The sequence below is a fragment of the Dipodomys ordii genome, unplaced genomic scaffold (assembly GCF_000151885.1).
Source record: "Dipodomys ordii isolate 6190 unplaced genomic scaffold, Dord_2.0 Scaffold35, whole genome shotgun sequence".
Taxonomy (NCBI): domain Eukaryota; kingdom Metazoa; phylum Chordata; class Mammalia; order Rodentia; family Heteromyidae; genus Dipodomys; species Dipodomys ordii.
This window is the reverse complement of record NW_012267251.1, coordinates 10,008,436-10,020,808: the sequence shown is the minus strand read 5'-3', so window position 1 is coordinate 10,020,808 and position 12,373 is coordinate 10,008,436. Positions and strand designations below refer to the sequence as shown.

The following is a 12,373-nucleotide window of genomic DNA, read 5'->3' as shown; positions in this document are numbered from 1 at the left end:
TTTACAGGGGTACAAAGCTCGGTGGGTTAAATTCTCTAATAATATATAGTAATCTAAGTGTTGGGGCAAAGGCCTCAAGCAGACAATTATACAAGCTTGAAGCTTGCATAGTTACTTAGCAGGGATAGGTGGGGGCTTTCCTGGTGCAGAACAGTCCAGGAAATGGCTGAAGCCAGAGCACGCATGGATAAGCCTAAAGGTGTAGAGTATAAGGAAATGATGGTGCAGAAGAAAGAGGAAGGGAAGGGAAGGGAAGGAAAGGGAGGGAAAAGGGAAAGGAAAGGGGAGGCTGGAAGACTGTTGTGGAGGACAGGCTGAATAGAGCTTTTATTCTGTAGGCAACAGAAAACAATGGAAGATTGTAAAGTAGAACAGCACTGTAACATTGGCTAATGTTTGTGTCCTGCATTCTGGGCTAGCTCTATATTAAAATTCTCACCAGTACATTGAAAGAGAAACTAATAGTATCAGTCTCACTTTTCCTCTGAAGGAACTAAGGCTTCTAGTAATTGATTTGCATACTTTGACCTCTTTGGTCTTATGAAAACATTTTTCTAAAGTTCTTAGGATTGAGAGATTAGATATTTTCAGATACTCCTAGTAAGGTCATAAAGGGCAAACAACAGAAACTGAAGACCTGGTTTCCTAGAAAGATGGAGATGTTACTTAAAAAGGCCCAACAGAGGAGGAGCAGCTGGTCTCCCCTTGATCCCCCCCCCAAAACAAACAAACAAACACATTTACTTCCTAGTTCTCATAATTATTGACTTCCTTTTGCAATAGTCACTGGACTTCACAGCTAGGGATTATTTTAGCAGAAATAAGGAAATGAACTGAGATCAAACTATGAGAGAATACAATACAGCAATGAATATTACCAGTCAATTTTCCCCTTCTCCCCCAAAAGGACAATGGTTCCCTAGGCTTCCTTCTTTGGGTACCATAGTACTACACGATTCTGTTTGCTCAGGAAGTATATGAGTTGACTATGTAGCCTGCTTGGAAACATAAAAGAAAGTCAACAGTTATGAGACTCTCGTCCCCTTTATGACTTGTGGTCAACATCTGAGTTTTCATTCATGTGCTATGAACGTGTCAGTTGAACACTGAAAGACCTTGAACCTAGATTCCAGGCAAGGCTGAGCTGTGATGAAGAAACCCTTCGGCAGAGGGACAGGAATGCATAGAGGATTCATTTTCTTGGCCCTGTCTCCACGACAGGTGGTCTGTACTTATCCTGCACTGTCCAGCTCACAGGTGAGATCTCAGGCTGATGATCTACTTAATACTCTACGTAGCGGAATCTCGATTTGCGTAAGAAGTTCCATAACAGGGAAATTCTTTGGTGTGTGTGTGTGTCAGTCCTAGGACTTGCACTCAGAACCTGGGCACCGGCTCTGAACTTTTCTGCTCAAGGCTAGCTCTCCAGCACTTGACCCATGGCTCCACTTCCGTCTTCTTCGGTGTTTAATTGATGATAAGAGCCTCAAGGGCTTCCCTGCCCGGGATGCCTTCGAACCGGGACCCTCAGATCTCAGCCTCCAGCGTAGCTAAGATTACAGGCGAGAGAATTCCGTTATCCCAGGAACCGTTTCTCCTCCCCAAGCTCTACCCTTTAACCCAGAGGGCGGCGGAGGGTGCGGTCTCCTAGGAGACTACTGGGAACCGACTGCGCACGCGCACGGCCAGAGCCCGGCTGATGCAACCTCCCGCGTGCGAGCGGCCCCGCCGAGAGTATGGAAGCCGGCTGGGATTTCGGGCGTGACCAATCAGCGGCTAGACGGAAGTGAGGAAGGGCCCGCCTCCCGAGACTGCCTATGACGTAGGGTGGCGCAGGGCGGGTGTCGTAGACGCCGACCGTCCTTCGTCTCAGCCGGTGGCTCGCGGTGTTCTCCCTTCGCTCCGGCCCTGCGGCCATTTTGGGCTTCCCCCAGCTTTCCGGCATCGCGTTGTTTCAGCGGGTTTGTGACGGTCTGTGTCTCCCGGAGAGTCGCCGCCGCCGCGAGAAGGTCGTTACCTATGGTGGGGAGACCTCGCGTGGAGTAGACACCGGCTTCCCCCGCCAGGATGGAAGTCGCCCCGGCCGCCGCCTCCTCCGCGGGCCGCGGGGCTCCGGGGTCCGCCGCCCGCTTCCGGAACCGCGGCCTTGTGTGGCTCCTCCGCGGACGCCAGCACCGGCCTGGGGTGCCGACTCCGCCGCGGGGCAACGCCGAGACTGTGTAGGCCTCCTCGCGATCCCGTCCGAACCTCCCGCCCGAGAGACGCCGGCCGCGGACTCGGCGATGGAGCCCCGTGCGCGCGGCCCGCGCCCACGGCCCGGCCCCTGGGCCGCTCTCCGGCTGCCCTTCCCGCGGCGACGTCAGGCCGGCTGTCCCAAGTTCTCGGCCACTCCCGCCCCTGTGAACTCCGGGGACCCTCCCCTGCCTTCTTCCGCCCAGCCCGAGGCTCGGACCAGCTACTGGGTGAGACTGCTTTCCCAGCTCCTCGCACCGCTGCCCGGCTTGCTCCAGAAGCTGCTGATTTGGAGCCAGCTTTTCGGTAGCATGATTCCGACCAGATGGTTGGATTTCGCCGGAGGCTACAGTACTCTGAGAGCCCTGAGGGGACGCGGGGAGCCAGCCACTCCCACCGCGCGGAAGGCTTTGAACGCTCTGCGACGGGACCCTTCGGACGATTCGGTCGCCGGTCCCCTGGATTGGTCAGAGGAGGGGCTCCTCTGGCATTGCCCATCCTCGGACCTAGACTTGGAACTCAAAGCCAAGGGAAGGCCTTTGGACTCGGCGGCGCACACTTTGTTCCTGGAGCAGCAGCTGTGGGGGGTAGAGCTGTTGCCCAGTAGCCTTCAAGCCCGTCTGTTCTTTGACCAAGAACTTGGCACTTCGCCCTCCGGGTCTCTCAACATTCAGCGCTTAGGCAATTTCAACGTAGTCTCTTATTTGCTGAACCACTCTTACCTGAACTGCCTTCCCTATCTAGAGCTCAGCAGTCAGAACAGCGTTGCAAGTGGCGAGCTCCTTGAGTTCCAGACACTAGCCTCCGAAAACAGCTGCCTGTCTGAGGACCCTTGTCAACCCCAACCACTGCGAGCAGAGATCTGTGCAGCCTCGTGGCAGGAGTGTCCACCGCTTTCCAGAGAAGGCCTTCCCGAAATCCACCATCTTCGCATGAAACGGCTGGAATTCCTTCAGCAGGCTCACAAGGGCCAAGAGTTACCCACGCCTGACCAAGATAATGGCTATCACAGCCTGGAGGAGGAGCACAGCCTTCTCCGGATGGATCTGAAACCCTGCGCAGAGAACTCAACCCCTGCTGGAGTCATTCCTGGGACCCCCGGGGAGGCTCAACTTGTTCTGCCGAAGCCAGACCTTTCGGAAAGCGAGGTACTCGTAGAGAAAGAGCGTGAAGAGGACCAAATCGTTGTCGTTGACTTCTCTGCCATGGAGAATGACTTTCCCATTTCAGCGCGACCAGCTTGTAATAACAAGCTGATTGATTACATTTTGGGAGGTGCATCTAGTGACCCGGAAACAAGTTCGGAGTCAGAAGACGGGAGTTGGGATGAAGAAGCTGAGGATGATGGTTTTGATAGTGATGTCTCACTGTCAGAATCAGACCTTGAAGGAAACTCTGTGGGACTTTGGAACTCTTTCTACAGTGTCGATCCTTATAATCCCCAAAACTTTACAGCAACAATTCAGACTGCTTCCAGAATTGTTCCTGGAGACTCTTCTGATATGGACAAGGATTTGTCTGACAAGTCTGATCTGCGGAACTCTCCCCTTCCTGATGAGACTCCTGATGGTTATTCTGGAGAGGATGATGACTGGGAATCTAGTGCAGATGAGGCAGAGAGTCTTAAACTGTGGAACTCTTTCTGTAATTCTGATGACCCCTACAACCTTTTAAATTTTAAGGCTCCTTTTCAAACATCAGGGAAAAACTGGAAAGGCTATTGTGACTCAAAGAGCCCTTCTGAGTCTATAGTGGCCATTTCTGAGTGTCATACTTTACTTTCTTGTAAGGTGGAACTTTTAGGGAGCCAAGAAAATGAATCTCCAGACTTGGTTCATCGTGATATTGTTTCTGGAGACAGACACACACATCTCAAAAGAAAAAAGGTTTGTATCTTTTAACATGCTTAGAAATTAGTTTTGATAGCTTTATGATTTTATGCATAATTGTACATGTTTTGGGGAAAGTATTCTTAAGTTCCTGTTTGCATTGAGAAATGTTCAAGTAACTTATCCAAGAGAAAGATTCCAGTAGATGTTATGAGATAGTGTTTCAATTTGGGTTGGTGGCTTTGGGTTTGCCAACTATAAGTTTCAAGTTCTCCGTTTTTGTTTTTGTTTTGGTCAGTCCTGGGACTTGAACTTTGGGCCTGGGTTCTGTCCCTCAGCTCCTCAGCTCAAGGCAAACACTCTACCACTTGCCACAACGCCAATTCCAGTTTTCTGGTGGTTAACTGGAGATAAGTCTCATGGACTTTTCTGCCCCTTGGCTTTGAACCATGAGCCTCATTTCTCAGCCTCCTTAGTAGTTAGGATGACAGGCGTGAGCCACCGGTGCCCAGCCCAAGTTGTCACTTTTTATTGGGACAGAAATACTCATGTGTGCATGATTTAGTTTTCATAGATCAAGAAGGTTCTATTCTAGCTAAGGAGTTTTACAATACTTTTTTTTTGCCAGTCCCTAGGGCTTGAACTGAGGGCCTGGGCATTTTCCCTGAGCTGCTTTTGCTCAAGGCTAGCATTCTACCACTTAAGCGACAGCACAACTTCTGGCTTTTTCTGTTTATGTGCTACTGAGGAATCCACCCCAGGACTTCATGTATTCTAGGCAAGCATTCTGCCACTAAGCCACATTCCCAGCCTGCATTAGTTTTATATGTGGCCTTTTGTTTGCAAGTATGTAGTACTTTGTGCATGGCAAATGTTACTCCTGTCCATTGAAACCTAGAGAGGTAATACCAAATAGCAAGTCAGGTTAATTTGGTTGTTTGCCATGAAAGGAAGCGCTAGTTTTAATACCAATCTCTTTTGACATTAATAGCTTTTTGATTGGCAGTTGAAAGCTACAGGAAATGGCAATGGCTTTTATAAAGGAAAAAGATTACAAGTTAACAGTGTCCAGTTATAAGTTTAAGTGAACCATGGATGGTCACCTACTTGGTTTGGGTAGTTGCTTCCTGTTCCTGGCCTAGTCTTAAAATTTCTTGGGCGGGGGGACTGGGAAGGTGGCTGAGTGGTAGAGTGCTTGCCTTGCATGCATGAGGCCCTGCGCATTCCCCAGCACCACATAAGCAAAAAGAAAACAGACAGAAGTGGCACTATGGCTCAAGTGGTAGAGCGCTAGCCTTGAGCTGAAGAGCTGAGGGACAGCGCCCAGGCCGAGTTCAGGCCCCACGCCTGCCCCCCCCCAAAAAAAAATAACCAAAAAACTTCTTGGGCGTATTTTACTATTTAAATGGCTATGTAGTTAACTTTAGTTTTGTGAATCTTTTGAATTGCTTTGTTTCTTTTCATGGCTTATTGAACTGAAGTTATTAATTGGGAAGAAATCTCCCCCAAACACTTGGGTAGTATCTTTATTGTGAAGCAAGTTTATAAGGAGCCCCTGACAAAATGATTTGTTTAGTTGAGAACAGACACAAAATGGGGTGAGCACGTGGCGTCTGAGATTCTACTCCTGAGTGCTTTGGTGCTAAGATATAGGGGAGGCAGCCCAGCTTGGCTTTGATCCACCATTTATCTGATGGGGACATCTGTTTGCAAGATGTATTGTTTTCTATTTTTGCCATGCTGGGAATTAAATCTAGAGCCTCTTGAATTGGTTTTACTTCTGAGTTGTACCCCAGCCCAGTTTACTCCAAGTTTAAATGAAATGAGTAAATAAAACTGGCCCAGTCCAGTTTCTCATTTCAGTTGCTTATTGAGTAAAATGAAACTAGTGAAGAAGATATTACTTTTGGCTGAATTAGAAACAAACCTACAAAAGAATGTGGCTAAATATGATCAAACGTAGGGCAGCTGTTGACTATGCCATTCTTGAGGTTTATGGGAATAATGGGTAGTGCCTTAATTTAGAAGCTTCCGTTCTAGGAGTTTGAAATACTTTCTGTGCTGGCAAAATGCAGTGCAGATTATGGAGCCAGACAGCCTGGATCCTGTTTACACCCCTTAGATGCTGGGTGGTCTGGGTTGGCTAGTTGACCTCATAGAGTTGATGGGAGGATTAAATGGTAATAAAAATGAGAAAACTCTGGGGGCTGGGAAGGTGGCTCAGTGGTAGAGCGCTTGCCTTGCATGCCTGAGGCCCTGGGTTCAATTCCTCAGCACCACATAAGCAAAAAGCCGGAAGTGGCACTGTGGCTCAAGTGGTAGAGCACTAGCCTTGAGTTGAAGAACTGAGGGACAGTGCCCAGGCCCAGAGTTCAGGCCCCATGACTGGACCCCCCAAAAAAAGAAAAAAAAAACGAGAAAACTCTGAAAAGAGCTTGCATATGGTAAACCTTACCCTAGTGACACAGCGATTGAGTAATGATTAGAATGCAATATCTAGTAAGGTGTTACATACCTATTAATTGTCCTCACGGGCATTCTCTAGCCTGATGTAAAGGCAAGGAAAGGAGTAGGCCTCTGCGGGATTAGCTGATGTAATTTAAACATGCTTTAATGCAAGTTTTTAACTTTCCGAGTTTGGTACCTCAGGAGGAAGTCCTTAGTAAGAATTAAGTAGGGTTGTCACTTATTCTTTGTCATGTATGTTATGGTATAGACAATTTCATGTACTGGTTGAGCCTCCCTAATGTGAAAATCCAAAATCTGAAACCTTTTTTCTTCCTTTGGAGACAGGTCTTTCACTTGTTGACCAGACTGAGCTCTTTTTTCCTCAGTCTCCCCAGTTCTGGAATCAGATTCCCCCTTCCCCCTATTAACCCCTAGATTGGATCCAGGCTCTTTCCTGTGCTAAGCAAATGCTTTCCAACTGAGCTACATATCTCTACCCCCTGCTCCCACCCTAATCTTAAGTTTTTGGGTGCCAACATGAAACTAACCTTTTTTTATTTTGAAGCATTTGGATTTCACTTAAGGATAAAAGCAAAGTGTATGATGGAGCTGGGAAGGTGGCTCAGTGGTAGAGTGCTTGCCTTGCATGCCTGAAACCCTGGGTTCAATTCCTCAGCACCACATAAGCAAAGAAAAAAGAAAAAAGCTGGAAGTGGCACTGTGGCTCAAGTGGTAGAACGCTAGCCTTGAGCTGAAGTGATGAGGGACAGTGCTCAGGCCCTACTACCGGACCCCCCCTCAAAAAAAAAAAAAAGCAAAGTGTTTGAACATATTCCAAGATGCAGTAAACTCTGAAATCTGAAATACTATTGGTCCCAAGCAGTTCAAGTAAGGGGTTATAAACCTGTGTATGTTAACATACTAGATACAAAGAAGATCTTTTTTCTTTTGTTAGTCTTACAAAGTCTCATGTAGTAACATCCTAAAAGAACCAATTTTGCTATAGTTTGTTTACTAAGTAACTTTCTCTTCTCTAATATGATTATAAAAGGAACTGCCAAAAATCTCAACAATTGGCCAATACTGAAAAGTGAAAACTCTTCAAAAATGAAAAATAAAATATTATTTAAAAGTTTTCTATAGGAAGCTGGGCGCTGGTGGCTCACGCCTGTAATCCTAGCTACTCAGGAGGCTGAGATCTGAGGATCACGGTTCAAAGCCAGCCCAGGCAGGAAAGACTGTGAGACTCCTATCTCCAATAAACCACCGGAAAACTGGAAGTGGCGCTGTAGCTCAAGTGGTAGAGTGCTCGCCTTGAGCTGAAGAGCTGAAGGACAGCGCCCAGGCCCAGAGTTCAAGCCCCACGACCGACAAAAAAAAAGTTTTCTATAAGAATATTGACTTCCATGGATGTAGTGGTATTGAAGTGAGTCTTTGTCTTCGTAGGTAACCTTCCTCGAAGAAGTTACAGAGTATTACATAAGTGGTGATGAGGATCGCAAAGGACCATGGGAAGAATTTGCAAGAGATGGATGCAGGTTCCAGAAACGAATTCAAGAAACAGAAGTTGCTATTGGATATTGCTTGACATTTGAGCACAGAGAAAGAATGTTTAATAGACTCCAAGAAGTGTGCTTTGAAGGACTTACTGTTTTCAAACAATGTTAAGATGAGTTGATAGTGTGTAGCCTTGCATACACTACCTCTTAAGAGGCTTAAAAAGATAAAAACAAATATTGACATTTTTTCTAAAGAGATATAAAATTGGTTCCCGTGAAATAGTTTAATTTTTTTAATTTTTGCAACATATCCCATTAGAAATATGCAGGCTTACGGTCAGCTCTGATAATGAAGGATCTGTGATTTTTGGTCCTCCCCCTTTCAGTTTTAGTTGGATGTTTTTTAAATGTTCTTTGTTTGCTTGAAGTGAACAGGGAGACCTTTTGAGTTGTAACTTTGCACTTTAAAACTTACTTTCTTGGGAAACAATATAGGGCTTTAAAGCCCATTTTCAGTTCTAATTTGTACATTTGTCCAAAATTATTAGGCTCCTAATTTTTACCAATATTCCTAAATTAATGGGCTTTTATGTTTTTCTGTTTTTTCTCTCTATTGATTAGGCCCCTTTACCTTAAGGCTGCAAAATAATAATCTTCATGACATACTAAAGGACATTATATCATGCCACTTTTTTCTTGTTTTAAAGGTAACTATTGTTGAAAATATGGTGAATTTTTCTACCAATTTTTCTTAAGATGTTTCCAATGACTGCCAGAAAACCCTGCCCTTAGAGGAATCTCTACAGCTTTGAAAAAGCTGTGTCTATCTGCCAAATCTTAGCATCTAATATATTTGATTTCTGTGCAGACTGTTTTTGGAGTTTTCTGGTACTGTAGCTCCAGTTCTGTTACTGTAGCTCCAGTTACTATAGTTCTTTGTTATCTTTCCACAGTGAGAAATTGTAAAACACTTGAGAAAGTAATCACTGCATCCTAAGTTTTTTTCACCTTTAGAGGCAAATAAGAGTTTTGTTTTTATAGTATACGCTCTCAAAAGAAGATCAGTGTTACTCAACACCACACCTCAGCACTGTCACTTTCAAAACCTGTCAGGGTGACACTAAACTTGGGACTGGGCAGCTCTGAATCTTCAAGTGTGAAATGGAAAAGCAGCTCCAGTCAGTATGCAGGTTTATTGCGTTCTGCTATTTTAATAATAGAAAAGCAGTGGCAAAGCCTCTAGTTTCAGGAAAGGACGAACTAGATTTAACAACTTGCAACTCTTAATACCTTTAGTCCAAAGTTTACTATTGAAGTCTTTGCATTGATTGATTATGCTTGTTTCATTTAGCTAGCTTTCCATGGTGTATATCTGTTGGGTTAGTAATGTTAACCAGCTCTGATGGTCAGTTTTTATTCCATGTCTCCCACCACAGGAGGTTAGAAGACCACTTATTTTGAACTTCAGTATGGGGATGAGTTTTTCAGAAGTGCTTGTAGGGTTACTACCTCAGTTTATGATCTACCTGGTCATTTTATTCCCATCTGGTTTGCTCTCGAGATCTGCCTCCGGTGTTAGTGTATATATATTCATTACTATACACACTGAGAGTACAGCATATGGAAGCTGGCTAAGTTATTGAAGAGACCTTGGGGCTTGGGTCCCTCCACTTAGGCAACCACAGAGTCTGGTAAAACACAATGGAAAAACAAGGGTGCGTCAGGCCTGGATCATTCACTTAGGTAAAAGCCTTGTGATAATGCATAGGTGGTCTTTTAAAATAAGACTAAGTATACTAGATGATTTGAAACTTCAGTTACATTTTGTGTTTCTGAAATCTAGCACATCTGTGAATTTTAAAGTGATAGGACGTCTTTACACTTGGAGTTCTCTTGAGACTGCTCCCACTTGCAGAAAAGTAAAAGCCTGGTTCAGAATCTCCCATGTCTTCCTCTCTCCTTTAGAAGTGATAAGATTATGATGACGACAAAGGGACCATAAATTAGTCTGGACTAGGGCTCAACTGTAGGTTGCTTTTTGAGCACAAGACCCTGAATTCAATCCCCCATGCCACCAAATGAAAAGAAATATTGCCTATAATTTGTACAGTGGTTTTCCTGGCTACCAGGCTTAGAGTAAGCTAAAAATTAGATTGAAACTGGGCATGGTTGTACATGCCTGTAATCTCAGCACTTGCAAGGCTAAAGCAAGAGGATCTCAAGTTTAAGGTCAGCCTAGCCTACATAGCAACTCTTAAGGCCAGACTGATAGGTATAATAAGACCTGTCTCCAGAAAAAAAAAAAAAAAAAATTGGACTGAAGGAGCAAGCCAAAATTCTTGTCCGTTTATCCAATTTCTATGTTAAGAGTCCCCTAACCAATGTTTAAGAATAAAATGCCTGAAGGTCTTTCGTGCACATTTTATACATTAAAGTCATGTCATGGTGCTTTACATGTGAATGTATCATGAGAAGAGCTTTGTATAGACAGATAGCATTTCTATTTCTCAGTGATGAAATGTGATAACACCTCTTCCATCTAACTAGAAGTCAAACCCATCAGATTTTATTTTTTTATAATTTATGGAAGGTGAAGTTTAGGTACTGGCAGACTTCTTATTGGCTTCTTCAGATCCAGTGATTTAAATGTAGCCAGTCTGTTGGAATTTTATTGTTGAAATTCTATTTGTATATATACCTGTTAACTAATCTGTAAATTGTAATAAATATATTTGCGATCATTAAGTATATGTGATTTTTTTTTTTGTCTTTTTGTTCCAGTCCTGTGGCTTGAACTCAGGGCCTGGGCTTTTTTGCTCAAAGCTAGACATGAACTACAGCTCCACTTCTGGCTTTTTTTGGTGTTAAATTGGAGATCAGAGTCTTATGAGCCTGCCCAGGCCAGCTTTAAACCATAATCCTTCGATGTCAGGCTCCTGAGTAGCTAGGAGTATAGGTGTGAGCCATTGGCACCTGGTCATGATTTTTTTTTTTTTTGAGTGTTCTGACACTGGTTTTAGAATTCCTACGCAGGTTTTTCAGGGTGAAATCCATATTGTGGAAGCACTGTAGGTTGAATGCTGACTGGATTTTGATGGGTGAGTTAACTTCAGCCTGTTGAGGGGGGAAGAGTGGTACGAAGGTAAATACTATGACTGCAGCCAGCTACTGTAAACCCTAGCTATTCTGGAAGCTTGAGGTCTGATCATTGCATTTCAAAGCTGGCCAGGGCAGACAAATCCAGGAGACTCTTATTCCACTTAACCAGCAAAAAGCTAGAAATGAGACCGTGGCTTAAGTAGAACGCCTGACAGTGAAAAAGCTAACATCATGAGACCCTACGTTCAAATCAGTATAAAAACAAAACCTGCAAACCATATTTTAGTAAAAGAATTTGCTTAAGAATGAACATATAAGCCGGGCGCTGGTGGCTCACGCCTGTAATCCTAGCTACTCAGGAGGCTGAGATCTGAGAATCGCGGTTCAAAGCCAGCCCGGGCAGGAGAGACCCTGAGACTCCTATCTCCAATAAACCACCAGAAAAACCAGAAGTGGCGCTGTGGCTCAAGTGGTAGAGCACTCACCTTGAGCTGAAGAGCTGAAGGACAGCGCCCAGGCCCAGAGTTCAAGCCCCACGACCGACCAAAAAAAAAAAAAAGAATGAACATATAAGAGCCAATTTAATTCTATTTTTTTTTGTTGTTGTTGTTTTTTGTTTTGGAGTCCGATTGTGGGGCCTGAACTCTGGGCCTGGGCGCTGTCCCTCAGCTCTTCAGCTCAAGGCTAGTGCTCTACCACTTGAGCCACAGCGCCACTTTCGGCTTTTTTCTTTTTGCTTATGTGGTGCTGAGGAATCAAACCCAGGGTCTCATGCATGCAAGGCAAGCGCTCTAACACTGAGCCACCTTCCCAGCCCCCAATTTAATTCTGAAGTTAGCTCCAGCTCCAGTTCTACAAAGAAGATAAATGGAATATTCATAGGAGTAGTCAAATTCATATGGGCATAACTACTCATAGGCAACAGTAAAGTGTCAGTGCATAATAACATGGTATTGCAAATCATTTCTCCCCATTTGTGAAGCTGAATGTGATAATCGTATCAGGAAAAACAACTATTTACTCTGAAGAAAAATGTACCCCATTTAGTGGTAGGAATAACATTCTTAAGCCAAAGCATTTGGATCTTCCCAGTTACTGAAACGTTACTAAAATGTTTCTGAGGACTGCAAGTATGACTCAAGTAGAGCACCTGCCTCACAAACTTGCAGACCTGAGTTATGCACGAGTGCGCGCGCACACCCACACACACACAGGCAAGAGAACAGTCACAAATAATACACAAATTGAATTAACAATCCTAGGTTA

General features: G+C 44.6%; 1 protein-coding gene across 1 annotated transcript; it reads left to right on the top strand.

Annotated features, from left to right (window-relative positions):
- Window positions 1-1,736: 1,736 nt before the first annotated feature.
- On the top strand, window positions 1,737-10,301 carry Ppp1r15b (protein phosphatase 1, regulatory subunit 15B). The gene is made up of 3 exons (XM_013017321.1): window positions 1,737-1,786; window positions 1,874-4,118; window positions 7,956-10,301. The coding sequence occupies exons 1-3, from the start codon at window positions 1,737-1,739 to the stop codon at window positions 8,175-8,177; spliced, it is 2,517 nt and encodes an 838-aa protein (XP_012872775.1). The 3' UTR covers window positions 8,178-10,301.
- The last annotated feature ends 2,072 nt before the right edge of the window (window positions 10,302-12,373 follow it).